Genomic DNA, 27,694 nt, shown 5'->3' with positions numbered 1-27,694 from the left:
AGGCCTTTCTCCCATATGGCAGGTCAGGGGGAGCCTACAGGGGGACAGAGAAAGTCCTGTATTTCTCCTGTATGCTCATAAAGTCCATGCTGGTCCTCAAAGAAGAAGCTGACAGGCAACAAACTGGGGCAAGGCAAGGTACTGCCAAGCAGGACAAGCAGAATAACCCACTGTGGCTGGGCACAAGCCATGACAGAAGTCATCCCTAACTTTGCAAGAGGTGCCAGATCTGATTGCAAGTTGTTCACAGGACAGGTAGCTAAGAATCAGAAATATAAGCATTTGCATTTGGGTTTTTAATTGTTTATAGTAATTTAAAAGGTACAGAAGTTTGCAAGCAAGTCATACCCAGACCCTAACAGCCCTCCAGGCTTCCAACACAACTCTTTCAGCACAACCACTAAGCTGTGGAAGTGCTGTGGTTCACACAACTCCAGTAACATTATTGGAGAGCCAGTACCTTCAACCAGAGCCAAGTCAGACCCAGAGCAGGGCCTCAAGCAGCAATTTCAACAAGGACATGTGGCCAGCAGTACTGAGCACCAGGTTACCAAGTGTAAGAGGATGGGAACACCAGGACCTTCTGTCAGCGTGTAGGGAAGTGCTGCATACAGGCATCACGTGGTGATTAAGCACAATGGTATGATCATAAACAGCAGTGACAAGATATGCAGACAATTGCTCTTTAGAGTATTCAAGAACCCCTCTGTCCTCTGGGACCTGCGCTGCCCTCAGCCTGGAGGAAATCCTGCTTTGATCTCTCCAGGAAGGGAACCACCTCACAGGCCCTTCCCTTGGACAAAGTAGGAAGAGGCCCATCTTCTCTAATCAAGGGCTACTGTCTGGAGATCCCCCCACCAGACTGTGACCACTCAACCAAACCAGTGGAAACCAAATGTTCATTTCAAAACCAGGACCAATGAGCTGATCCAACAATCAAGTGTCACGTGGCTTCTTCAAAGGATGGGCATTGTGTATCAAACAGAGTAAAGCTGCCATAAGCTTGTGGAGGATGGGGAGCAGTTAAAAATTAACAGGAGTGGTGGCATCCACTGCTTGTGCTACTTGTCAAATGCACCATGAACAGCTGTCAACTGGCTCCCATGAGGGCACTGGAGCACCTGTCCATTGGGGGACTGGCTACATCAATGTCTCAGTTTCTTTTTCTTCTTACGGTTCCGGTCTTCACTGCTGTCATCTGCCTCACTGGCACTGGGGGTCACAGCCTGCTGGATGACTTTTTTTTCCACTGCATATTCCTGCTCTTCTATCTTGGGGTCTCCCTTGACCAAGAACTCTCCTTTCCGATAGGATATGGAGACATTGGTCCGTGGGTAGGTACCATAAACCCTCCGGAGATCATCCTTCACAAATTCTGGGAGGTCTTTCCTTGGTCCAAACACCTTTCCAAGCTTGCCCCATTGAAGCTCCCCTCTCATTGTAAAGCCTTCTGGCCACGTGTCTCGATACTGATCTGACCTCTGGTAGGCAGCGTATGGATGGTAGTTTGCATAGGGATTGTAGAAAGGGATGGGGACCATGGGAGGGAAGTGCCAGGTGTAGTATGGATGGATATAGGGATTGGAGGCACTATAGAGATGATGATACTCCACCTGACCACCTGAATAGTCAGGGTAGCTGTTCTGGTCCACCACAAAGGTGATGGGTCGACTGTAGAAGTTGTGCATGTGGATGGGAGGGAACATCACGGAGCTGGTCATGTCTTCTGCTCTCCCAGGCCGCAGCGGTGGGTAGGCGTAGGCAGAAGGTGGGATCATGCCTGGGTAATATTCCCGTGGCACAAAGCTGGACTGGTACATTGTACAGGAGACTGGGGCTTTACGCAGCAGGCACTTCTCTGAAGAAGTTGCAGAGTCTCAAAAGCTGTGAGGACAGGAGGGGAAGAGAAACAATTTACACTGGTTATAAAAATATTCCAGAACCAGGCTGAATAAGGAGATATGCCTAGCACTGTAAGCATATCAACTAATTAATAATTAATAAAAGGAGCTCCTTGCAGCTTGCAGGGGCAGTAACCTGCCAAGAACAAGCAGAGCCACATTGCCAATGACTGCCTGTTAGCTGCTCAGCAAGACTCGCCATTTAACCCACTCATCTCAGAGTTACAGGGATGTGAACAAGCTGACAAAAACCACTGAGGGCAAAAGAAACCACCTCATGTCCTCATGACTTATCTCTGCACTGCTGGGAGGCAGCAGTACAGACTGCAAGAAGCTGGAGGCCCTTGAGCAAGCATGAAAATGGGGAAGGCAAGCACAAGTGAAAGAACAAAAACAAAGCAAGCAGGCAAAGAAAGGAGAGACAACAGCCCAGCCCTGCTGCAGTCATTTCAACTGCCATCCTGCCTAGACTGGGAAGTCTTAAATAAATAAAAAGATCTTCAACTGTCCTTGACTCTCTCTTCCCATCCTCCTAAAGCCCTGCTTCTACTCTGATAAGCAAAAGAGCTGTACCTACTGTTTGTTTCTAGAGCAAAATCCAGGCACATCTACATTTCTTCTGATGAGTTCCCATGTATAAGCATCTCCTTTTGATCTCACTAGTTATAATTCACATTTAAGTGTGCATTCACCTTGAGCAACTCTGACCTACGGTGGAATTTGTTCCTAGCCAGATATCCAAGCACCCTCTAGGGCCTTAAGCAATGTCCTCCCATGACTCATTATCCTCTCCTCAAGGGCAGGAAGGGAAGTTGTATATAGCATGGGTTTGGGGGTTTTTTGTCTTTTTTTTTTTTTTTTTTAAATTTGTTACCAGAGACAGGAAAAGACCATGAACAGAACCAAAGGCAGCAAGTCAGGTAATTTTTTTTCCATGGAGTTCAGATCCCGTAAACTGCTTTTGTATCAGCCTTAACTAGAGTTGCCTCTCCCTCAGGTGACCAAGAAGGAGAGGTGAAACTCAGCCCTCAGTTCCTGTGCTTTCCTCCAGCCTAACAAGAAGTTCAGCCATCCCCTAAGAGTTGCCTGACACAAGCAATGCTGGGTACTGAACAATGGAGGTTTTTCCTTTCTTTAACCAGCACAAGTTGCTTCTGTCCCTAGAGGTTCATAATCTGCACTTCCTCAAACCTGCTTTTGCCACAGCTCCAGGGCTAGAAGTCTTCACCCCACACAGGGAACAGCAGAACAGCACAAGAGTATTTAGTCAAGACTAGGCAGCACCCTAAAATGAGACTTGCAGCCTAGAAGCCAAAGCCTGTCATAGCCATCACCCCCTCAGATAGGAGGAAATGAATCAATCAAACAAAGAAGTTCACAGCTTACTTGCCTAACTTGCTCAGAACTACCACAGAAATCCAAAGGAATGTTGTATGTCAATGGCAGCACAAGGTGGGTACATGGAATAAATGGTGTCTTCTTGAAAACCAGTCTCAGTGCCCCTTTTAATAGTTCATCCCTGCATCCCTATTGAGATCCACAGGATCATTTCTGTGGAGTGTTTGTGTTTCAGACAAGTGGTCTGCACAGAGAGTGTGCAGCTATTGCATCCATTGTGTGAAACAAAGCAACCTCCCCTGCTGGGTCAGTGTGCTGCTCCATGCCAGTTTTTGACAGCCCTAGTTGATGACCAGCTCTTGCTCAAAAGCTGCTGTAGCACCCTGCATTTTGGCTGGCAGCATCATTCCTCCCAGATCTTCCTGGCAGCTGCAAGGAGAAGGGCTGACAGGCCATCTAAATTACAAGGCAGCCTGAGCACAGCTATTAACTGCTTTGATGTTGCACTGGAAAAAGATAAGGGGAACAAGCTGGTGGCTCAGCCAGGCAGGATGACCCACAAGAGAAAGCAAACTGAAGAGGTAAGAGGGGGGAACAAGATGAGGGTTAAGCAGGGCTGGGAGCACTCCAGAACAGCATTGCCACACACCCCACCACAGAAGTGAAGACGTTTCCCTGGAAGCAGATCACCCGGGGGGAGGGATTTGACAGGTCCCACAGTGTAGACAAGAATTCACAGCCCTGGAGGAGGTTTGCAAGCCTTGGCTGGGTGTCCAGGGCTCAGGTGGGCACTGCCTCTGCTGGGCTTCAGTGCACAGCTGCCTGGCACTGCCCTGTCCCTGCCTGCCCCCCCAGCACAGAGCTCTCCCCTGTGCCCCAGCACAGAGCTCTCAGACTGCCTCGACACAGGCTTACCTGCACTAGCACAGGGCACCAAACCCCAGCTCCTGGCTTGCAGGGCACAGCACTGCTTTGAATCCTCAGGTGTGTTGCAACAGGTTTTGGTATGCAGAAGGCACAATGCTCCTGCCCTGCCCCTCCAGAGCTGCAGCCTGGTGCTCCCAGGGGCAGACAATGTAGTTTACGCCACCTTTACGTAAGTGCCTGTTGTTCAAATTGACCTTCAGGCTGCTTCAGCTTCCAGAGACAGGATTTGGGAGACCACAGTTGCAGCAAAGCCCTGCTAGACTCTGCAGGGCTGAGTTAGACTGTGATAAATTCACGTGTACAGGAAAAGGCTTTTAGAACACCAGTACCGGCTTGCATGATTCTGTCCCACACTCACTGGGAAGTGAGAGCAGGTAGTATTTCAGGGAAAACAGGGTTTGCCCGGAGGGTGATCTTCTGTCAGGCCATCTGGTGGCTGGAAGGCATCAAAAGACAGATGCTTAAGAAAACCAACTGCAAACACCAACATTACCTAGTGGTACCACTTGAGGAGAGGGTCCAACCCCTAGTTTCTTCTCTCCTTCCTCTTCTTGAGGAGACCCTAGAGCACTAGTACCTAGAGGCAGTCTACAGGAGAGCTGGAGAAGGACTTCAGACAAGGGCAAGCAGTGATAGGACAAGGGGTAATAGCTTTAGCTGATGGAAAATGGATTTAAATTAAATATTAGAAACAAATTTCTAAGGGTGGTGAGGCACTGGCACAGATTGCCCAGAGAAGCTGTGGATGCCCCATCTGTGGAAACATTCCAGGCCAGGCTGGATGGGGCTCTGAAAAACCTGGTCTAGTGAAAGATGTCCCTGCCCATGGCAGGGAGATTGGAACTGGATGATCTTTAGGGTTCCTTCCAACCAAACGATACTTTGATTCACCTCCTCCTACTTCCCTTGTTCCTCCATGTCAACAGCCAGAGGCCAGCCTGGCCTTGGAAGTAAACATCTGACAGCTGCCAGCTCTTCAGGATCAACTGCAGGACCAGAAATGGAGAGGGGATCCTGGCTCTTTGGACTACCAGCCACTTTCTTCCTTTGCTCCAATTGCAAGCTCTGATATGCCTTGGGGAAAAAATCACCACATCCATTGCCTGGCACTCAGATTTCCTGAGCAGGAAAAGGGCAAAACAGTCCTTAAAACCTGAGCTCAGCCCTGCTAAATGCCTCCCTGGTCCTGAGAGCCACTGACATCCAACAATACATGCCAGCTTTTCGGTGCCAGAGATTGAAAACATAGATGGCAGACACCAGGCTGTACGTGGGAGCCAAGCCTCCCCTAGACAGGGCACTGGGAGCAGTTGTTGGCAGCAGGTAGCAACAAGGGACCGACCCAGTAAGAAAGGCCACAGCACGAGACAAGGCAGCTTCTCCCTTTAAGCCTTTCCAGCAGTTCTGGTCTTGCTGGAAAGGGTTCAATGCCACTTGACTGGAGATGAATGAGATACTAGGCACAAAAAAAAAAAAAAAAAAAGGCAAGAAAATTTCAAAGATGGTTACAGACAACTGAAATGAGATTGTCATCTCTGGTGAGAACATGATACTGCAGGCTATTCCCAGGCTTGCCAAAGCTGACTCCAGCAATTCCCTTATTCACTGCCCATCTGGCAGGGCCTTTCCCTCCTCACACCTCTTGGTGCAGGTCAAGGAGACTGACACCACAGTTCCCAAAAAAGATATGTCAAGTAAAGCGTGCTTCAGTGCCAGCTGCCCCAGACAGAGTTGCTTTGGAGCAACCAAGCAATGTTTGCAATACAAAACCAGAGAGGACATTTGATAGCTCAAGTATAGAAAAGCTTTTGTTTCACCACACTCTTACTCAGTTACTACAGGTGATGAATCCACCAGTAGTTAAAACAGAAATGCCTAAGGCTGGTAGGGCTTTCCTGGTATCTAAAGCAACAGAAATTACCTCCTAGCAATACACAGTTTTTCTGGACATATCTCAAGGCAGTAGAACTTTACTGTCACCTGAGCTAGCTTTGAATTTGGGGAGCTTTTTGTTTAGATATTTGTAAAGCACAAAAAAACCCACTGTGAGCTGCAGAAAACAGAGAAAAGTGTAAATATTGAAGTCCATGCCAGACTAATCTCTCTCCTAGAGAATGTGCAAAGTGAGCCTGACCGTAGCATGGACACAGACCAACATACAAGGTCTCCCACAGTATCTAACATGTGAAACTTCATACAAGTCTTGGTGTCACCAAGACAAACAGTTCAAAGAATGTCACCAAGTCTTCTGTCCACCTGAAGCAGCGGCCAAATTCAGCAGGGTCCCCAGGTCAGGCTGGCAGCTTGAATGGGTTTGGATGCTTCCTTAGGGAGCATGAATAAATTCAGCACAACTGTAGAGACACCTTGGCCCACAGGAGAGGACGTGGCCATCTATTTTACTGTAACTCTCAATCAAGACTATTCTTGCCTCATTCCATTGCCCTGTGATCAGCTCCCAAATGAAGATCCCATTAAGTTACCCTTTCCTTTCCACTGTTCCAGCACCCAAGCTTTCAGACTATTCTTTCTAGTTTTTTTCTTGCCCTCTTCCTCTCCCCATCCCAGAAAAACCACAGATCTCCTACCACTGCTTTGTGGCAACTCCCAAGGGTACAGGGATGAATACTGCAAAAGCACCAAATTCCCCCAGCCAAGGGAATGAAGAACTCATGAGTTATTTCCAGTTAGTCTCCCCATTTTGAGCAGAGTCTGCAACATTGCTGCCATCTGACAAAGCTTTGGCAAAGGCTTGCCTTGGACAAAAAACCCAAAACTTCAAGGGCTGCTTAAAGTGAAAGGTTAAAACGGAATGTTCTTATTGAGCCAAGGTTTGTCTTTCATAGCTCTGGTCTCAGAGTCCCACATACTTATCCAGCATCCTGATAGTGAGTGGGAGAAGATCACAATAAAGCAGTTTCTTATTTTTCCCTGTCACTTCCACCCCTTTATTGCCAGCATAAGATCATGCTTGGTTTGAAGTCCTTTAAGAAAAACTCACCCAGACAAAGACTCCCAAGTACTTCTTGGAGACGTGGGAGAGCAGCACAAAAAGCCACACAGCACCACACAATAGCTTTGATCCTCCACTACCGGTACTGATCCTTAGGACAGAGGCACTTGGCTGGCTTCCTAAAGGGAATGTTTTCTCTTAGCCAGACATGCCTGGCAGCAGTACAGGAATTCAAGGAAAGTGCAATAACTCGTTACAAGCTGGGTCTTTTCAGGCCTAATTTTTATCTAGAGGAGCAGATTCCCATGCTAGTGCTGCTTAATAATGGAAAAACTTGGATTTTGCACAGACACACCCACCCCACAAAGGTAAAACAGCACCACACAGTTTGCTGTGGTCTCCAAGAGAAAAGCAAACCTACACTGTCCGAGCAAACACACACTCCTAGCAAGGAACATTAAATACTTCCACAAGAGGTTACTACATCATGCCTAGTGCCAGCAGGCAGTAGTGATTAACAGGAGTGTAACCCAGGGCTGCAGAGAACAGGCCTCTTTGCCAGGCAAAGCCCACCACAACCTGAAGGGAGAGTTGACTTCTTGAAAGAGGTGACCTCTTACATCTGGAAAGGGAGAAAGATGCAGTGTGATGGGCTGAGGTGAAGTGGGGCCATTTCTGCCCCACTCCTGCTCACACACTTCATCCCTGTGGCCTCTCCAGCAGCACAGAGCACAGCCTGGATAAGGGTGGCAGCCCGACAGCTCCCATGCTCAGGCAGCACAGCTTAGGAGCTCTCCCCTTCAGACTTGAGCCCTGAGTGCCACCACAGTCACAGGTTTCTGAATGCAACTCATTTTCTATAAAGCCACAGTGCACGTAACAATAACTTGCTTCCTGCAGGCAGAGCTGACACTGCCTACCAGGAGCTGTGCTGGTGTTACACACCAGCATCTCTCCTTACATTGATCCTCTGGGATATTTCAGGATGGAAGTTTACTGTGACAGGATACACAGCTTCTGCTTCTCAGAAAAGGCGTGAGGTTATTTGCCGTGGTAACCTGGTAACATGTAAGAGGAAGGTAATGGATACTGAAAGCAGCTTGAACACAATCCATGAGAAAGAAAAGGGCTTTGCAGGCAAGAGCAGGTACTTTGAGTGAAAGCTTCATGACTCCCCAGAGAACAGTAAAGCTGCAAGGTAGAAAGGGTTTAAGAGAGATTAGAAGTAGAGATCAGTACAAACAGAAGAAACCCACCAATCCAGATGGTTCTGTATGTTTTTACTGAAGGTAAATACAAAGTTATTTTGGTTGGATCGAAGAAAGCAGTAGCACAGGCAGCAGATGGATGCAGATGGCTGCAGGACCCCCTACTTCTGCCACCAGAAGGCCTTCAAGCAGCCTTATCTGTTCCCACACCACTGACCCAGTCTGAGGAACTCCCCCAGCAGTTCTGGGGCTCTGACTTTGCTTCCTTTCACACCATGGGAGGGACCTTTCCATCAGGAATTACTTCACTGTCCAAATTCTTACAGCTGCCTAAGCCAACTGAGAAGATACCACAAGCACAGCTGATACCAAAACTCCATGAACAATCCCTTCAGCTCAGCCAAGCAGGAGGATTTAACTTCTGAAACCAGAAGACACCAGTCTCATCCTGCTGTTAGTAGTGCATCACAAAGAGAAGAGCTTCAGCTGGCACCAGTAACTGTGGAAATAGCAGCTAATGCATATTGCAGTCAGTCACCCCTTATACAGACCCTTTGAAGAGGGAGTAGATTCGTTTCAGCTATTCAAAGCAACATTCCCAGAAAGCGCTGAAGTCTAATATGGGTCTGGCATTTGTTTCTGAGGTTTGTGCAAAGCCCAGACTCTGTATGAGATCAAAAGACCAGGAAAAGCCCTAGTCATGGCAGAGCAAGACTTTACTTGACTCCAATGATCCAAAACCCACCCCCTGCATAACTGTGCTCTAATAGCAGTCAAAATGCAACTTGCTGGTGACCGAGATGTTTGAAGCAGCCACTCCTATTCTGACTGCAGCTGCTGGATAACACAGCAGCTCTGGAACAGCTGCACTGCCAATAATAAAACATGGTGAGTTTTACCACAGGGTGACTGCATCAGCAGGCAAGGCTCTGGAAACTACCCCTGCCTGCTGCCAAGGTGATCCCAACACTATCACCCCTTTAACCTCTCCCTAGGTAGATGTGTCCGGTGCACTAAAGTCTACAGTGTGGACACACTCCAAGCTTATTCCTACTTCTGGCACAGCCTAAGTTCTGTGTTATTAAAGCTACCACCACCACCACTCATCTTCCCAGCAATCAATGCAGGCACCCTTTGCATCAGAAGTCTTCCTCACCTGAGGTTCAGATCTGCCCATGTCTCATGATCACAGTCAGCGCTACCAAAAGCTATCATCTTTTTCCTCATCTAAAGCTTTGCCCAGACATAGATCATATTTCAACACTATTCTCTTTAATTGAGCACATTTTAATCTGCACTTCATACTGTTCAGTCCTAATGATCCCCTCCACGTTCAAACACAGCCTGCACACAGACCTGCTCCTCCTCTCACTGAAGACTTCATGTGATATCCATCATCTCCATCCACACTCTCTTCTTCAAAGAAAAGTTCCCAGTATCAGTTAGCTCAAACTTCCAAATTAGGAGATCATGGTCAAGCCCCAGCTGTCACTTCTGCCCCTTCAGATTGCAGTCTTGAGACAACACTCAGGAGAGTGTTGTTTTATCAATCAATCACACCAGTAAATCAACTGAATGATCAATAACCTCATTAACACACCACCAGTTATTTTTATCTCACGGTTATTTTTATCACTTTGTACACAGCTATGAAGCTACTAATCAAGTCTTATGAACCACACACAATGCTATTGAGTCACAAGTGCCACCCTTCCCTTCCACACCACTTAGCCCTCTTTGCTCTACCCTCCCCCAAGTCTTTCCAACATAGACCTGATGGAGAGTCCAGCAGGTTGTTAAAGGAGCATCACTTCAGCATTCCAGTGTGCTCAGGTCCTCAGGCTTCACTATCATCCGTAGATGTCTGCACTCCTGCAATCAGCTGCTCCCGCCTTTGTCTCATTTTATACCTTATTCTCTTATTTCAGGATCTGCTTTCTCTGCCACGCTCATGCCTCCCTTACTCCAGTCTCCTCCCAAACAGACAGTCCACCCCTAATTATTTCTTCCTCATTGGTCTCAGTTTTGCTATGTCCATAACTAAATCTGACACTTTCGATATCGTTACCTAGGCAATCTCAGCCTTACATGGTATTACTGATATGGTGCGGGTGGCCTTGCAAGGTTCTACCCTGCAAAAGCTGCTTCAGACACCCCTATAATTATCTAGTTCCTCCTGGTTATATATTGTTGACTTTACACACTCCAAGATAAATCATTCAGCTCCAGCCTTGATTCCCGTGCCCAGCTCCAGTTACCTCCCAGCACTTTCTTATCTCACACACAGACAGTTCGCATAGCAGAGCAACATGTTTTGCACTTACACAGCATCCCGCTCTCTCAGCTGCTTGATTACAAGTCATTGTCCTTGAAGTGTTCTTGGGAGAGTGCTGATGTCCTGCAAAGGCCTTAGCTGGTTACATAGCCTGGCTCTCCAGAGGGACTTTATACCCACAGTGGGTTTCCTCTGTTTGACATACACCAATGTCACAGCAAAACATTTGCATTTTAACTACTTGTGTTTTAAATACACTTAGATCCCATTCCCACATATCCTGCATCGAGAATGGATGTTTAGAACTGCTGAAAGTACAGTCTTATGCACTTGTACTAGGTCTTCCCATGGGATCGTCACCTCAAACAGAGGAACAGGGCAGAAAAGAGATTATCCAGATTTTGGGGTTGTATTACATACAACATATTCATTCAGCATATAAAAACATCTTCTGTTACAACAGCAACACACACTGTCTTTCTAGTGTAAATTCAAACATCGGAGCTAGAATAACCCATGGGAATGTTGCTTTTTGCATCCCCCAAGGCAGACAGCCACAGCATCTGCTGATCTACAACTCCCTAATAACTTTAAAAAAAAAAAAAATCCAACTACCTTCTGTTAACGCTCTTTAGACAATACAGAACATAGCTCACAAATATCATTATTGATTTTTTTAATGGGAATCAAAAGACAATAATGTGCTTTGAAGAAGACAATCACTCAGAGAGGCCCTTCTCTGTCATTTTTTCTGAACTAAAGTCTTTAAAACCTATCATGACACAACAATAACAATTGACATTAGTATCTTTCACAAGCAGGTGGTGCTAGGAACGTTACAGGATAGAGCATTGACATGAATCAATGCTACAACCAAGTTACGCTACTATATGTGGACTTTCATCCACTTGATCAAAAAGCAGATGTGCCAGGATGAAAAAGGCACCATCTCCAGAGGTATTTGAGTATTTGTATTTCCAAAAAGCCAAAGAAAGTTCAGAACACCTCAGGCGTAGGCTGCTACAGCACACATTTAAGTTAGAACCAGTATTGTTTTGCCACCATTACTGGAAAAACCACTGCAACACAGATTGGTCTTTAGTCATAAGCGCAGAACACAAAGACAGACATTTCTTTGGTGTGTAGGTACTCACATCCTGAGAAAAAACATCTGGGATGATGCCTTCACTTAACAGAGGAGCAAGAAACAACCTGATCTTAAGAAGGCAGCCTGCTTTCTACAGTCTCTTTACTGACGTGCCTTAATGAACATACTTACAGAACCAGGAGATGTATTAAGATACTGCATCACACCTTGTGGAAGTTTTCCTGTGGTAACCAGGGCTGCAATACCTGTCTGAACATGCCCTTGTACCTAAAAAAAAAAAGCAACAGGAAGCTCATTCCTTCAGCAATTATATGAGTTTCACGCCCAGACAGGGAGCAAGGATAGAGGACACAGGTAAAGAAACAGCTAAAATCAGCACGTAAAGCCAGCATGGAAAAACCTCAAAAGCACTCATCAGAACTCAGGTTCTTTCTTAAGTCAGCAAAACACTATTAGTAACACCCAAAGAACTATAAATTTTAAAGTAACAGACTGAATAACATAGAAAGAAGCCCACCATTTAGAAATGAACACTACTGGCTTTTTTTTTTTTTTTTTTTTTTTTTTTCCCCCCTTTGCTTTACCCCTAGGCTTTTTATTCACACTCAGCTATAGCTAAGCTGCTATTTGTACTCACTGCTCATCTAGTAGGTTGTAATTAAGTAAGAAGCCGTATCAATGGCTCCCATCAGCACTACCTTATTGTAAACACCTGCACTGTCATGGGCCTTTGGAGATAGAAATCTCCACAGGGGTTTTAATCTCCTTGGTCTTCAGGTCAGTTCATCATTACTCAGCACAACAGCAGCAACAGTACATGCTCCTTAGGGATACTTAGTGACTCCATGACCTTAGAGGTCTTTTCCAAACTAAATGATTCTTTGATTAATGCCTTATACCTTGTTCTGCTGCAGGTGATCTCAATAGCTGAAGCTAAACACCTACAAATCACTCTTTAATTACAAACACTGTTGATTGCAATTAGTTGCCTGGCTTCTATGAATTTATAAAAATGACCTGTTTAGGAAACCACTAGTAAGTCTAATGCACAAAAACATTGGAAAGTAATAGAATGCAATAATACAAATTGGCCTTTATTGTATTACATATCGTAAATTGGCTTTTGCCTCAATTTTACCAGGTTAAATTTGAGAATACTTGGGTGGGAGCAACTGTTGCAGTGAGAGGTGGAAGGTGATGCTTATGCTGAACACAGGAATTGCTTCTTTGAGAGAAAGGCACACAGAGAGATCTTAAATAATAAAGGACACAACACTCCCTGTGTTCTGACATACACAGGATGACTGTAAATGAATCCTGGGAAAGAAGTGCAAGTAGCTGATGACTAAGACCACAGACAGGGCATTTGATGGATTTCAGGGAAGGTTGCCTGCCCCCAAGCAGCCATGTACATTGTTTTGTTTCCACTGTGTCATTTTGCAGCTTGGCACACGCTCCTTGGAGGCTGGAGAAAAGGAGGCTAAGGGAGACTCCATAGTTCTCTATAACTACCTGAAAGGAGGGTGTAATATGGTGGGGCCAGTCTCTTCTGCTATGCCTGCAGTAAGAGGACCAGAGGAAATGGCCTTAATCTGAGGCAGGGGAGATTCAGAGTAGATATCAGATTTTATTTTTCCAGTGTTCGGGTGGTCAGACATTAGAATAGGCTGCCCAGGGAGTCACCATCCCTGGAGGTGTTCAAGAAGCCTCTGGATCTGGCACTGGGCGATATGGTTTAGTGTTTTAGGGGTAACAGTGGTGGCGCTGGGCTGATGGTTGGGCCGGATGATCTTAAAGGTCTCTTCCAACCTTGATGATTCTATGATTGCACGACTCTGACTCCAAGCGTTGGAGCCCTGGCGACAGGCGGACGGACCATAGAGAAGGCTCCGCCCGCCCGGCTAGAGAGGCTCGTGCCGCTGGAAGGCGGGGCTATGCAAATGAGGGAGCCGGGTGACCTCACACGAGATGGCGGCCGGGAGGTGGCGGCGGCTTCACTCGCCAGGACACAAGATGGCCGCGGGGCGGAGCGTGGTGGGGAGGATGCGTATGCGCGGGCGCGCCGTGCGGAGGCGGAGCGGCAGGGGAGCGCATTTACCGGACACAGGTAGGAGGTGCTGGGGGCTCTCCCGCCCCATCGCTGGCCCCGGTTTGTCTCCCTGCCTGCAGCGCAACGCGGTGGTGTGGGGGGTCCCCCTTCCTCTAAGGCAATTCGGGTGGGATGGGGGAGACATCCCCCCCAGTGGAGCTATTCCCCCTTTCCCTGCAGTGGTAGAGCCCGAGCGCGTACCTCCCCCCGTTACTCTGGACGGTCCCACTTTGGGCCGGGGGGTGCCCACCCTCTCTCGCTCCCTGCTGTCAGTGTCCGTGGGCGGGAGTCTTGGTCCTTGTGGAGTCGGTCGGAGTCCAGGTTCCGGTAAGGAGAGGCGGCCCTGGAGTGTGGAGTGGGGCTCTGGTGTCCCTGTCACACCTTCCTCTCACGTGGCAGCACAACCCACTGCCATGGAGCCCGCGGGAGATCCCGCCGCGGGAGGGTGGCAGTGCCCCTGGAGAGCCCACCGCGGGAGGGTGGCAGTGCCCCTGGAGAGCCCACCGCGGGAGGGTGGCAGTGCCCCTGCCCGGCCACCCTTTCTTCTCCCAGGGCTGCCAGACCTCTCCTCAGTGTGGGGGACCCTGTGGATGGGGCGCTGGGGTGGCGGCGCTGCTCGGCCATGTCCAAAGGCACAGCGTCCCCATCTCCGGCCTCGCTTCACAGGTATTGCCTGGCTCCCTGTGCTCCTGTTGCACATGTGGGACATCAGCAGCTGCAGTTGCTGACCTAGTGCTGTCAGAGATCCCTGGTGGCCTCAGCAGCTGGGTTCCTTCCAGTTCTTCAGTTAGTGGTGTGTGGCCCTGTGGCTGCAACTGGGGCATCGCGGGGGGACTGGCTCTGGGAGGTTTGCACAGGTGAAGAGACTCCTTGTTGGGAAGACAGGCATATAGCAGGAACTCCTGGTGGCTGCACTTGGCAAGGTGGTAAAAAGGGCTTCTCACCTGGTGCTTCCTCTGAAGTCTTAACAAAGAACAGGCATCTGTGCAATAATCCCCTCTTGTAGCTTCTGTGATCCTACTCTTGGGGATTGTTTTCAATGAGGAGTTCATATTTACTTCCAGTTTTGTAATTTGAGGGCAGAGTTACCTGCCAGTGGTTCCTATGCTAGTGCTGCGAGGTCCTCTACAGGATCAGAGCTTATATTGACAGTAAATGATGGGGAGACCCATCATTTTTAGTACATCTAACACACTTCCCTTACACTGTAAAACAATGAATCATTTAGACACGGGATACCACGTGTTGTTAAGTTAAAAGACTTGTCAAGTTCCGAGGCTATGAGATTTACCCAGTTGCCTCAATTAACAAACCTTGTGTACCCGTTAGGGAGTGAGATCTGATTGAAGGAGATTGCTCTGCTGGAACACAGCTCCACAGAAACTACCAGCTGGTTTGCGATGTTAATTGTCTGCGTGGCAGTTGTGTTTACGTGTATGAGCCTGGCAGGAGTGACGGAAGCATCTGATGGAAGCACATGATTGCCTGTAACAAGAAGGGTGTTACTAAACCTCATGATACACAATTATCAGTGATTGTTCAGTTGGTAAACAGTACTGGGAAACACCCTCATAGCCTCTTCCAGGTGTGTTTCCATGCCTGATCCAGGTGGTTCAGAGTTTCAAAGGCATTATTGCTTCACCCTTCCAATACCAGGCTGCTGGGAGTATGCTGTCAGGGGGTTCCTTCATGTTTCACACAGGACTCTGTTTGGTGTTCCCTCGGGACTCCCTCATAAGTAAGTGGATTATCTGAGGAAATGTGGAGTGAGGATTTCAGAAGTAGTACGATGGAGAAACAGAGCCTTGGACCTATGTTCACCTCTAAGAGGGTGCACAGGATCAAAGTTTGGTCAGAGGAGCCTAAATTTTGTGTGTCTAGGAAGGAGCTTTCCTGGGATAGGAATAGGCTTTTAAAAGTGGTTTTTTTGTTTAAGAGGGGGCTCTTTCAGTTTCATTCAGCTCTGTGGAGGGATTTCCCGTCTTACTGACAGAGTCCTGCCAGAATCCAAGTAGCTTCCTGAGTTAAGGACCCTCTGAGGTGTCTTATGTCTTGGACATCTCCTGGGGAAGGAGTGTGTAGAACCTGTTCTGTGCTCCCAGAATGAACTTGTCACTGGTGGATAAGCCTGACCAGATGAAGACACCTGTGACTGTCACTTACAGGGTCTGGGAGGAATTGATGTGCCCAGCACCAGCTGCTTTGCTGGGACAGGTCACAGAGCATCAGCTCTTTCACAGGTGCAGCTCCAATCTAGCTTCCCTATGAATGGGACTGGACTGCCAGCATCCCAGTCCTGTCTGGCCATGACCAATGTCTAGAAATAGGGTCCTCTCTCAGGTGACTTTTCCAGCTGATGGGTGGATTTATTGTGTGGCAGTTGCAGAAACACGGAGCTGGTGTATTTGGCCCTCTGCTAGTAAAACACCCCAAATCCAGGATGTGCAGCAGAAGCAGTGTAGTTACAGCTGAAGCAAGCATAGACATATCCTGAGGTTTTATTTGGGACAATCCAGCCTGCGTTACCCACACAGTGGAGAATGAATGTGAGAGTCATCCTGTTACTGCGGTCAGGTCTGCAGATGACTATTTCAGGCTCCTGAGTGGCAATCTCAGCACATAAAAATCATCTGGCCCTGCTTAAAAGGCTGGCTTGGGCCAAGATTCACATTATGGCTCTGCTGGTAGCTCAGTATAAGTGACTTCTGCTGTGGAAGGCTGGAGCTCAGCCTTGAAAGCCCAAAGTGTTGCCGAATCATGATGGGACACAGGGACTTGTGAATCCAGCTGTGAGCTGGCTGGGAAGTTACAGCAGATGTGCGAGAGCTGTGGTGTGTTTCCAGATGCTGCCATATGCCAGAACTCTCCAACAAAAGCAGAGCTTTCCTGGTAGCCAGTATTCAAACATCCTTCTCAGGAAGATAAGATCTGCAGACGTCACTGGCAGGAGCCAGATGTCAAATGCGGAGGCGGAAGTTCCTCAAATAAAGGCTCGTTTCTTTCTAATTTACGAGCTTGTTGCTTTATGACTGTGTGTTAGAAGTTCAGCATGAATGAATAGCTATTCCCTCCTGCAGCTCCTTTTCCCATTACTACTTACAGCCTTATGTTGAAATGTTGAAAAGTTCTGACATACTCCATGAGTAATTCTCCATCCCAAGGAAAAGGTTATGAAAATACCAGTGTGGCAAGCTTAAATAATGCAGTGCTTTGGGTGTAGAAGCAAAATCTGCTTTTCACAGACAACTATGATTTGTTTCTTTTTAACTGCACATAAAATGACCTAACAATTATCCTAGCAAAAAAATCACAAATATCAGCTGGCTGGAGGGGTTGCACATCTGCGAGGGAATGATGAGGGAGAGGAAGGAAAGGAAGTAGAAGTTCACCCTCTTTGAACAGCACTGTAGTATGTAAATGACAAAATTAGGTGTCTCTGAAAACTTCAGCAGCTGTGGTTTGTGCAACACGTGCTCAGGGAAGCATCGTTTGAATGGGGACAGTGTGAAGTGCAGCACTAAGAACCAAACCCTGAGCGGGCTCTGCTTTCAAACAGGCTTTGGGTAGCAAAGGCAAGTCCAGTTTAAGAATTGCTCTTGTGGGTCACACTGTCAGTCTGTCTCTTCCCATATTCCTACGGTAGCAGGAGATGCTGTTTAGGGGGAGAACACATGAGCTGGGCCACCATCTGTGGCCTTCCCACTTGTCCACCCGCAGCCTGCATAGCCCTCGGTTCCGAGTTGCTGGAGGGGATTTCCCTGCCTGCTCCCTTTAGTAGCTGTTTGTGCACAGCTTTTTTCCATGAATTTGTCTTTGAACCTGTTGCCCACTTCGGTAACCTTTGAGAGCAAATGTCAGGTGTTTGCTACCTGCCAGGTAAAGAAGTATTTTTGTGTATTTTAAACTGATTTCCTGCTAGTTACAGTGAGTGCTCCCAGATCTTGTGTCCTGACAGTTCCACATTCACCTTATTCCCTGCACATGGAACTGTAAACCTCAGTCACGTCCCCCTTCAGCCTTTCCTCTCTGCCTGAAGAGCCCCACCTGTTTAGCCTTCCCTCAGAAGGCAGCTGCCTCAGTCCCTTGGGCACCTTAGGTGCCCTACTTTGTTTTCCCTCATCTCCATGTTGTGTGAAGTTTGTAGTGAGGTTGGATGTGCACGCAGTGGTCAGGGGCTGGATACACTGAGGTTTCACATGGTGCAAAATTATGCTGTTCCCTTGTTCTCCATCCCATTCATGAGAGTGCCTTGAGTTCTGGTGCCTTCATCTGCCCTTGAGCCAGTCCTCCACAGAAGGCTCTTGGTGAGAGACAGAGGACTTAGTGGTGGGACAGTTGGCTTAGCTCTCCCTTCTTAACCTTTATGTTTAGACATCATGATTCCTTTTCAATTGCATACAAAATGCAATTTCCCCTTGAGGCTTGTCTGTCTTTAATTACACCTATAAAAGTTCATTGTCTGGCTGAATTTGCCTCCAAGCAGTGTCTTCCTTTTATCTGGCCATGGGTTTTGGCATGGCAGGGATGCAGAATGGTGACTTAGCTTGACAAGAGCTCTGCAGTTGGATCCAGTTGAGGTTTAGTGCTTTGTCTGGGAGTGAAGCCGATGTGCAGTTTCAATCTAGTGATGTAATTAATTGGAACAAATACTGTTCCTCTTTCTGAACTAGTTATGAGGAATTCCTTGGCCTAGGCAGAGCGGATGGTTATTTTTGCTCTTCTAATCTTGCCTAGAAGTGGTCAGACTCATGGCTTCAGGGAAATGCTGAATGGGACTGGCATTTCATCAGTTTTCATACCCAGATGTTTATTCTTCCGCTTGATCTTCTGCTTGGACATGCTGCAGCTGGTGCTGGAAGCCCGGCAAGGCTGGCTCAGTGCATAGATTCCCATTCCTTATGTGCTCACTCTAATCCTGTGTTGCAAAGTCCCAGCAGTGTGTCTGAGCTGAGTGAGTGCTGACCGTGGAGGGCTGAAATGGAAGTGACTATGAGCCCTTTATCTGGCTTTTGACAGTGTGAAGAACATGACCTTGTTGTTACCCTTCATATATGTGCTCTGAACAGGCCTTCTTATGACAGCATGGGCTGGAGAAGCTGGCTTGCACCGATTTAAGAACCCTTAACATCTCACAAAAGTCCCTCTAAAGAGGGGCCTTGTGCTTTGCCTTTAGTCTGTAGCAACTTGAGCATGAGAGGGGGCTCAGCCTGAAAAGCACGAGAGAACATCATGGGAGGATGCTGGTCTCATCTCCTGGCCGCAAGCTCCAGTCAGTGCTGATGTGAGGAGTCCTCTCCTCACAGGTGCCCCTTGTGAACATCCAGCAACTTGTTCTGGTCTAAGGCTGCTGTTTCCACTGATTTTATTTCTGTACATATTGTTGTCCAGCCAAAGCATCTTTATTTCAGACTCCAATCCTAAAATCTAGGCCACTACAAGAAGAGCTGGAGAGCTGCTAAGGCACTTCTGGTCACCTTTATCATGTGATGGCAGCATGTCTGCTGTGTGCCATCATGCTCTGGTCGTGTCTCTTCATGCCACGAAGCAGCAGCACTGCTTGCCATAAATAACTCCTGTCTGAGCTAGCCCAGGTGCAGTCAGCTGTGGCTGCCCACGCAAAGCAGGGTGCACGTCTGAGGTTGCATCACAGCTGTTGTCATTTTCATTTGGCTAAAAATTTACACTGGTACCTAAAAACGTCAGGGACTAGGTGTGTTTTCTGAAGCTGCTTTATTGTTTGCAGCTGTCGAGCTTGATTGCTCCTGTGACCTTGCCTTTAAAGAGCTTTAAATAAATCTGCTACTTGCTGGATAACAAAGAACATTACAGGGTAAAGGACCGGGCGTACTGCCGGGAGCTCGCAGCCTGGCCTCAGCTTAATGAAACAGCTTTAGTGCAGCAGAGAGCTTCTAGTCTCTTAAATCCCCTCCAATCCACTTTTGAACAGCTACTCAAAGCAATATGAATTCTGATCTCTGCAGACAAAGATTTACCAATTAACTTGATTCACCCTTTACTTCATTTAAGAAATTGAACCTGGTTTCATTTTATTTCATTTTATTTATTTTTTCTCTCCTGCAGGAGCAACAATGGATTGGCCCCAACAAAGATGTATCAGGTGTTGGGAGAAGACATCTCACCTGAAATGGAGGTGATTGTGGGAGCTGAATGCTGACTGCACCAACATGGAGTTGCGAGTGCTGGCTTGTCTTTTCCATTTGCCCACTGCAGTGATCTACGGGTCCCTGTCGCTGTTTGTTTCCATTTTGCACAACGTATTCCTCCTGTACTACGTGGACACCTTTGTCTCTGTTTACAAGATTGATAAACTGTCCTTTTGGATAGGAGAGGTTAGTCTTTTCCATAAGTTTCTGCCCTCTTAAGTAAGGAATTCTGAAACCAAGACTGCTCCTTGCTAGACGTGTGAAAAGTGTTAGTTGTAACAGCAGTGTTCCCCTTTGGGAGCCTTCTAAGTGCTAACTTGGGCTTTTCAGTTTTTCGTACTTATATAAAGATAGAACAAGCTGGGATAGAAAACCTGGATACTTTGTTCTTAAGACTGCCTTTTCTCTGGAGACATTGCAGTGTTTCACAGGCAGGGAAAACCACTAGCCTCACTGCCAGTTGCTCAAAACAGGGGAATCCTACAGTGGTGATAGGGCAGGAAGGGTGGGCTGGGACAGTTCCTGCTGGTGGCTCACTGTGCCAGCTCAGCATTGCTTGCTTCAGTGGCAGAACTGAGTCTTTGTTGGAGCTGCCCTGGGGTTTGTTTCACTGTCCTGTTTTCTTTCCTAGACAGTGTTTCTGATCTGGAACAGCCTCAATGACCCTCTGTTCGGCTGGCTGAGTGACCGAGTGTTCCTTAGCACACAGCAGTAAGTGAAGTTCCTTTTCCAGCAGAGGCTGGGAAGTTGTTTATTCTCTGGGGAAGATGATGTGAAATTGGGAGCTTTAAAATGATGGCAAGAGAATGGTTTCTGGGGTATAGGACTCTTAAATACCTCCTTTTCCTGGCACCTTTGAAGTTATTAATGTTTCAGTACCCGGCTATATAGAGGAAGTCACACACCTATCGGGTGGATGTGACCCTAACCCTCAACAATCAGGAGTGGTGCAGAACCTAAAACGTGGGCGTCTAACATCTCAAGCCCCTGCTATATGAGCAAGACTCTTAATGGGGTGATGGAGAGCATCTGTACGTAGTTTGGGAGGCAGAAGGGGGAAAAGGACAGTTATATTTCCACATGGAATGCCTCAGACCAGTTGTTCCCAAACTCTCTGGGATGGGAGCTGAGGGAAGACAGCTCTGCATTGTTGGCCATTAGCATTTCTTGTGTATTTACGTCAATATTTTAATGAAAATCACGGTGTGGCTTTCTGCAACTAGTAAAAACTCGTTGAAATCATTGACATTGTGCTACGTGCAGACAGTACAGCGCTGTCAGGAAGAGACTTGCTCTGGAGAAAAGAAAGTCCCTTTCCACACTTTTTGGCCTTCTTAAACCCATACTTTCAGTGTATTCACACATTATCTGAGAAGGTGTCTGATGTGGGTGCTTGGTACGTGAGCAAAAGCTCTATTTGTGTCTGTGCCACTTACATGACTCCCTTGGAGAGGAAGAATACATGGTTATGCAGGGCTTTGTCCAGGTGTCTAAAATATTTTTTTTCCTTCTGTTGCAGGCCAGGAGCAGAGATTTCTTCCCCTGAAGTAGTTCTGAAGAGGCTCAGAGCACTAAGCCACAATGGCCCCCTCTTTGCCATCTCTTTCCTGGCTTTCTGGGTTGCCTGGGCTCATCCTGGTTTGCAGTTCCTCCTTTGCCTTTGCATGTATGACAGCTTTCTCACCATGGTCGACCTGCATCACAACGCCTTGCTCGCAGACCTGGCTGTTTCAGCAAAAGACAGGACTAGCCTCAACTTCTACTGCTCCCTCTTCAGTGCCATAGGCTCCCTCTCTGTCTTCATGTCCTATGCGGTGTGGAACAAGGAGGACTTCTTTTCCTTTCGCATATTTTGCGTCCTGCTGGCCCTCTGCTCCATCACTGGTTTTACCCTGTCCACACAGTTGCTCCGCCAGCGGTTCCAGGCTGATGGGAAAGAGAAATGGGACCAGGAATCAACCCTAAAAGAGTAAGTGTCACCAATTCTCAGCGGAGACAAAAGCCTACCATAGGTCTGCAGCAAACTGAATGTGTGGGAAGATCCAGTACAAGGAAAACTTTTGTTAATTATCTGTGGTTCTTGTCTATTGATACAATTTCCAGGATCAGCTCTGTTACACTGGCTCTGAAGGCCCTCTGAAAATAGAACAAACCTATCTTGTGACACTCCTGGCCTAAACTGGAGGCAGATCCCTGACCTGCTGTATGGCCACCCAGTGTTTGGAATATGAAATGAGTTAATATCTAGAGCACCCAGTGAGGCCTGTGAGTGGCAAAATGTCAGATGCAGCTTATGAAAGCATTTCTGCTTGAGCATGAGACTACCTTGCTGCCCATTCCCTATGGAGTTGGACAAGTGGATGTCTTGCCCTGTTGCTCGCTTTAGCTGCCTGGTAGTGGCTGGGCTGTTGGTAGGCCACAATGCAGCTGATGTTCCCTGTTTAGCTCCTTGCTTTTCCTTGGGCTGCCCCTCTTGTCGTCTTGTTAAGAGCTGCCAGCATTATGCTGTCGTAGCAGCGGATCCTGATGAGATCTGCCGGGTGAGCTAACCACAGGGACCTGGAAGAGGAGCGTGTATGTAGCAGAATGGCTAATAAGAGGAGAATGCATTTATAGACAGAAATGTGAATTTTGTTTTTGGAAGACAGGTGTACTTTGGGAGACCTGTTGCCTGCGGTTCTTGCTAGCAATAAGCAATCATTGTTGTAGACTCCACTGTTTCACTTTGGTCCAGGAAGAGGAATGGCCGGGTTGGGAGCTGAGGAGAGACAGTTCTGCAACTACACAGGAAGAGCTGGCGGCTCTGTCCTGCCTCCTGTGAGGGATTTATGGTTGCTGTTTTCTTTCCTTTCCCTTTAGGCTGTACATTGAGAAACTCTCCGTCCCCCAGGAGAAGAGGATCACCCTGGCAGAGTATCTCCAGCAGCTCTCCCGGCATCGCAACTTCCTCTGGTTTGTCTGCATGAATCTCGTCCAGGTAGGCACAGCTGTGACACACTGTGATTAAGAGGATGAGCACTGGCTCTGGCTGTTTGACATGGTGATTCAGCAGTGTGTGAGTTCCCCAGGAAGGGCAGAGATGTTTTCAGGGCCCACTTGCTCTTGGAGCCTCCTGCACATCAAGCAGCTGGTAGCCACTCTCCCTGCTTGTGACAGAATACTTCCTGAGCAAGCTGTGGGGTGCTTCTTCCTCTCTGGAGTGTAGGCTGGATTACAGGGGCTGGCTGAGCTCTGTGCAGCCCATCTGGGGTGCAGAAGCACAGGGCTGGCTGGCTGGTGTGGCTGTCAGCACAGTCTCCTTCCCCATTCCGTTTTCCTGAGGCTCACATCGATGTTCTTGCTGTCCAGCTGGATCTACCTCCCAGCTGGCTTTGCCATTTCTGTTCTTCATCCTCTTCAGTGATTACTACCAAATTTCGGCAGCCTGCCCAGCTTTGTGTGCTGCAGTTACGGCTCCCTGGGGATCCTGCAGTTCCCCTCAGGCAGGCTCTTGATGCTGGTCTGCATCTTTGTGTTCAAGCCTTGCTGCCGCCTTATCTGTGTCCTGCCAGCAGCCTCCTCCCTCCTGCCATGCCACTGTGTCCCCAAAGCCTTGTAGTCACTGCTGTCACCTGCTGGCCCTGCCTGCCCCAGCAGCACTGTGCTGTGCGAGCCAAGCCTCGGCAGCTGGGCAGCAGTGCTGACCCTGGGCACATGGTGGGCATGGCAGCTTTGCAATTTCAGCTGACGGTGCCAGAAACTCCACAGCCAAGCTCTTGCTTTTCTGAAGTACTCCAGGTCCATCCTGCATGGTCCCTTGGCATGGGGCTTCTAGAACAACAGAGCTCAGAGGGCTGTTGGCTTTCTCTCTTCTCTCTCACTGCTGTTCCTGCTGACCAGCTCGTCTGCATGCTGCCTTCACAGGTTTTTCACTGCCATTTTAACAGCAACTTCTTCCCTCTGTTCCTGGAGCACCTGCTGTCAGACCAGATCTCTGTCTCTACTGGATCCTTCCTGCTTGGTGAGTCTCAGGTGGGACTGGAGGGAGCAGCTGAGTTAGGTAGGACCTGGCCCGAGTCTGGATTTGCTCTTTGCACACTCTGTCTGGGGAGAGGTGTGCTCACATGCAGGTCTCTGGGCTGTAAAATTCACACATGCACACAGCCCACATGCTTCCCTGGGACCTCCAAGTTGTCCTTCCTGGGCACAGAAGTAAATTGGGGCCTGTTCTAGTTATAACAAGCCTGGCATGCTGGATGCCAGACTCCACGGAGGTATTGCTCTGAGCATTAGAGGCTGCAGATAGTGTCCCCAGGATGCAGCAGGGAACAGAGCCCTGAATTTAAACCCTTTCCCTCTACAGCATATGGACCATTTCCAGGCTGCCGCAGATATGTGGACAGGAGGGTTCCGTGCAGGCTAGGTCTGGTCAGGCAGTTCTGTCTTTCTGATTTTTGCTCCGGTCGCAGCTTCTGTGTGACGCTGGGCAAATCTTTTCTTCCTTCCTGCCCATGAGGTTGATGGGAGAAGGCCTCCCTCTGTAGGAAAGTGTGTGCTGTGCCACAAAGCCACAGAGTAAATCTGCTGCAGCCTTCTGTGTGTGCATAGGGGATGCTTTGTATTGTGTCTTAGAGTCCTGCTGGCAATAGCCAGCCTTGTTCTCTTACTCTCAGTATCAGAACTGGGGGCATGGTGGAAACTGAAACTCCATTGAGCTGTCTGTGCCTCTGTCTCTGCTCAGGTGTTTCCTACATTGCCCCCCATCTCAACAACCTCTACTTCCTGTCGCTCTGCCGCCGCTGTGGGGTTTACGCTGTAGTCCGAGGACTCTTCTTCCTGAAGCTGGCTCTGAGTGTTGTCATGCTCCTGGCAGGACCTGACCAGGTGTATCTGCTCTGCATCTTCATTGCCAGGTAGGCAGGCAGCACTTGCTTCCCATGCCCTCTGCCACCTGGGAAGCAAAATTATTTGACCCCGTTTTAAGGAGAGGGGTGGGAGGCTGGGAACAATAGCCAGGGTCACCCATAAACCATGTGATTTCCAGCTCTGATAGCATGTGGGATGGGTCACTGGAATCTATTGGCTGTGAAGGAGGCAACGATGTTCAGGAGGGCACAGACCAGCTGGACTGGCAGCAGCCTGCAGCAGCCTTTCCCAGCTGCTGAGAGCTCCTCTCCTCATCCACAGCCCTCAGTGTGTGCTGCAGCTGCCCATTAGCCCCTGGCCTGGTGTGTCCTTTCCCCAGGCCTGTCTGTGTGGCAGGTCAGGAATGATCCAAGGCATTGCTGCAGGGCACAAAGTCTTACTGCTAGTGGTGTTCTCCTCCTGTAACCTGGGCTTCTGAAATTCTTATTTAAAGTGTGGAGAAACCTTTCTCACACTTTGTTTTTTCTGATCTCTCACCTACTCCTGTCACTTCTCGATACCCCTATTCAGTGCTTTGCCTGTTGTTCTGCAGCAACCGTGTGTTCACAGAAGGGACTTGTAAGCTGCTGAACCTGGTGGTCACCGACTTAGTGGATGAGGATCTAGTCCTAAACCGTAGGAAGCAGGCAGCCTCAGCCTTGCTCTTTGGGATGGTGGCTCTGGTCACCAAGCCAGGCCAGACCTTTGCCCCTCTGATTGGCACCTGGCTGCTCTGTGCATACACAGGTAAGGATGCTCCTGGGGAAAGCAGCGGGGCAGGAGAGGGCAGACTTGTGAATTCAGTGTCCTGTCCCCTGGGGACAAAGGTCCAGTGGCTGAGCTGTGCCTGGTCCTTGCCTTTCCACAGCCAGTCACTCAGAGAGAATGGACGAGGGTCCATCCCCACGGTCCCCAGTCTCACAAACTCTTCTCTGACACCAGGCTACGACATCTTCCAGCGCAACCCCCTGAGCAACGTGGTGAGTGCCCAGCCAAAGTTGGAGTCTGCCATGGCCTTGGAGCCAACTCTTCGTCAGGGCTGCTTTTACCTCCTCGTCTTCGTGCCCATCACATGTGCGCTGCTGCAGCTCCTCAGCTGGTCGCAGTTTAGCCTGCACGGGAAGCGGCTGCAGATGGTGAAGGCTCAGCGGCAGAGCCTGACTCAAGGCCGAGCACCAGAGGTCAAAACAATCTAGGGGTGCCCAAGCCCCTGGGGTGCTGCTGGTTCCAGGCTGGTGCCGGAGGGCAGGCGAAAAGCAGGGATGGCAGGCTGAGAAAGCCTGGTGTTTACGGTTCAACTGTGAAACGCTGTGATGCCAATGTTTTCTCATTCCAGGAGGTGGTCACTGTGGAAGGCAGAGAAGTTCAGCATGTGAGGGGCCTGGGATAGATCATTTGGCCACAGGAGCAAGAACATTTTATCCCAGCCTGTTCCAGGGAGCAGAGAGCTGCTCATTCCAGTGAGGAGGTGCTGGGTTGCAGTGTGTGCTAGAGGCAGACACGTCCCCAGTGCGCTCCTCTGCCCTGAGCATGGCCCTGGGGAGCCACAGCCTCTGGCTGAGCAGGAGGAGACTGCACAGGGAGTCCTTCCTTGCTAGAGCCTTGCAGCTTTGGGGAGTGGAGTGGGAGGCTCCCGAGGGACTAAGTGACTTGAGGGGATGATGGCAGAACAGCAGGAGCAGGATGAGAGGACCTCAGAGGCCTTTCTCAGCAACTGGTACAACCCTCCCACATACAGTGCTGCAGTTCTTGGACCAAATCCACTCTTCGACATTTCTTGTTTCCAGGACAATATCCTGCACAGGCAGGATCTGCTGGCTGTGTTTTATGCTGAGGTTCCGTCCTTTGTGGCCTTGCAGAAGGCCTTGTTGCCAGCCTGGGAAAGGTGCAGGGCTTGAACTGGATTCAGAGCCTTGAGCTGGATAAACATTGCTTATGTTTATCCCTCCTCTCCCCTCCAGTCCCTTCCACTCAGTGCTGTCACACAGCTGTGCCATGAGCCCCCTCCCATGCTGGCACAGGTCAGGGAACCAACCCCTAAATGAGCCAATGGAAGTGCCTCCCTGCCCAGGGCCATCCCAGGTGACCTGGTGAGGCAGCCTGGCACTGTCCCCTGTTGCAGAGCACAGCCTGGAGGAACACCAGGTCTTGCTTTTGTGCCTTCAGTTTCTTGTTGGAGCCTGTCTGACACAATGCTGGGCAGTCACAGGGTTGAGATTTTACAGCCATGGGGAGAGGTAGACACCTCAGCTCCTCTGTGCTTTAAACAGTGCCCCAGAGTTTGATCATCTCACCTGGCTGCCGAGACAGGGATCCAAGGAGGAGAGCAGGTGTTTTGGTCTCCCTGGTTTTGGCTGGGAACAGATGGGACAGGGGTGGGACCCAAAGGGGTCCCTGAGGTAAGGGGATGTCTCCTCAATCCCTGTGATGTGTTTGGGAGCAGGCAGAAGGGATGTGCCAAAGTCTGTCTGCTGCAGGAGGAAGAGGGTAGGCAGGCAGTGTTGTTGCACACTGAGGGATGTGCTGTTCTTTTTTTAGTGCCAGGTTCCCTCTGGGGTCTCAGCCTGCCAACCTGCCATCTTGCCTCAGAGCACAGCTGCCTTCTGTCTTGGACCAAGACATTCCTGCCATGAGGCTTCTGTAGCTCTTGATGGTTCAATCATAAGTTATTTGTGCAACTTCTAACCAAGTTCAAGAATGATTCTTCATTTCATAAATTAAAGATGATCTTTTTCTGAATTGCTTAATGATTTTCTTCTAGCCAGTGGCTCTAACCTGGCCAAGTGCATGTGGTGCTGTGGGGACGCAGCTGTGGCTGCGTGGAGAGAAGGGGAGAGCTCCTCCCCA

General features: G+C 48.8%; 2 protein-coding genes across 4 annotated transcripts; one reads left to right on the top strand and one right to left on the bottom strand.

The window, feature by feature from the left end:
* Positions 1 to 255: 255 nt before the first annotated feature.
* Positions 256 to 11,931, bottom strand: CUNH10orf95 (chromosome unknown C10orf95 homolog). Its single transcript, XM_039390675.1, has 2 exons — positions 11,882 to 11,931; positions 256 to 1,884 (listed from the first exon to the last, which is right to left on the bottom strand). The coding sequence occupies exon 2, from the start codon at positions 1,818 to 1,820 to the stop codon at positions 1,146 to 1,148; it is 675 nt and encodes a 224-aa protein (XP_039246609.1). The 5' UTR covers positions 1,821 to 1,884; positions 11,882 to 11,931; the 3' UTR covers positions 256 to 1,145.
* Positions 11,932 to 13,747: 1,816 nt separating this feature from the next.
* MFSD13A (major facilitator superfamily domain containing 13A) lies at positions 13,748 to 27,586 on the top strand. 3 transcript variants are annotated; one of them, XM_027738619.2, is made up of 9 exons: positions 13,748 to 13,817; positions 19,881 to 20,149; positions 20,595 to 20,674; positions 21,483 to 21,932; positions 22,823 to 22,940; positions 23,867 to 23,963; positions 24,684 to 24,855; positions 25,401 to 25,594; positions 25,790 to 26,043. In XM_027738619.2, the coding sequence occupies exons 2-9, from the start codon at positions 19,985 to 19,987 to the stop codon at positions 26,041 to 26,043; spliced, it is 1,530 nt and encodes a 509-aa protein (XP_027594420.1). In that variant the 5' UTR covers positions 13,748 to 13,817; positions 19,881 to 19,984. The 3 variants fall into 3 exon arrangements, with proteins under 3 accessions (XP_027594420.1, XP_039246607.1, XP_027594421.1); XM_039390673.1 differs by lacking the exon at positions 13,748 to 13,817 and adding an exon at positions 14,009 to 14,126 and having other exon boundaries at positions 25,716 to 25,803; XM_027738620.2 differs by lacking the exon at positions 13,748 to 13,817 and adding an exon at positions 14,014 to 14,126 and having other exon boundaries at positions 25,790 to 27,586.
* The last annotated feature ends 108 nt before the right edge of the window (positions 27,587 to 27,694 follow it).

Source organism: Pipra filicauda, unplaced genomic scaffold, assembly GCF_003945595.2.
Source record: "Pipra filicauda isolate LSUMZ 115617 unplaced genomic scaffold, ASM394559v2 scaffold85_size2586006_pilon, whole genome shotgun sequence".
Taxonomy (NCBI): domain Eukaryota; kingdom Metazoa; phylum Chordata; class Aves; order Passeriformes; family Pipridae; genus Pipra; species Pipra filicauda.
The sequence above is the reverse complement of the archived record's forward strand: the minus strand, read 5'-3'. Positions and strand labels throughout refer to the sequence as shown.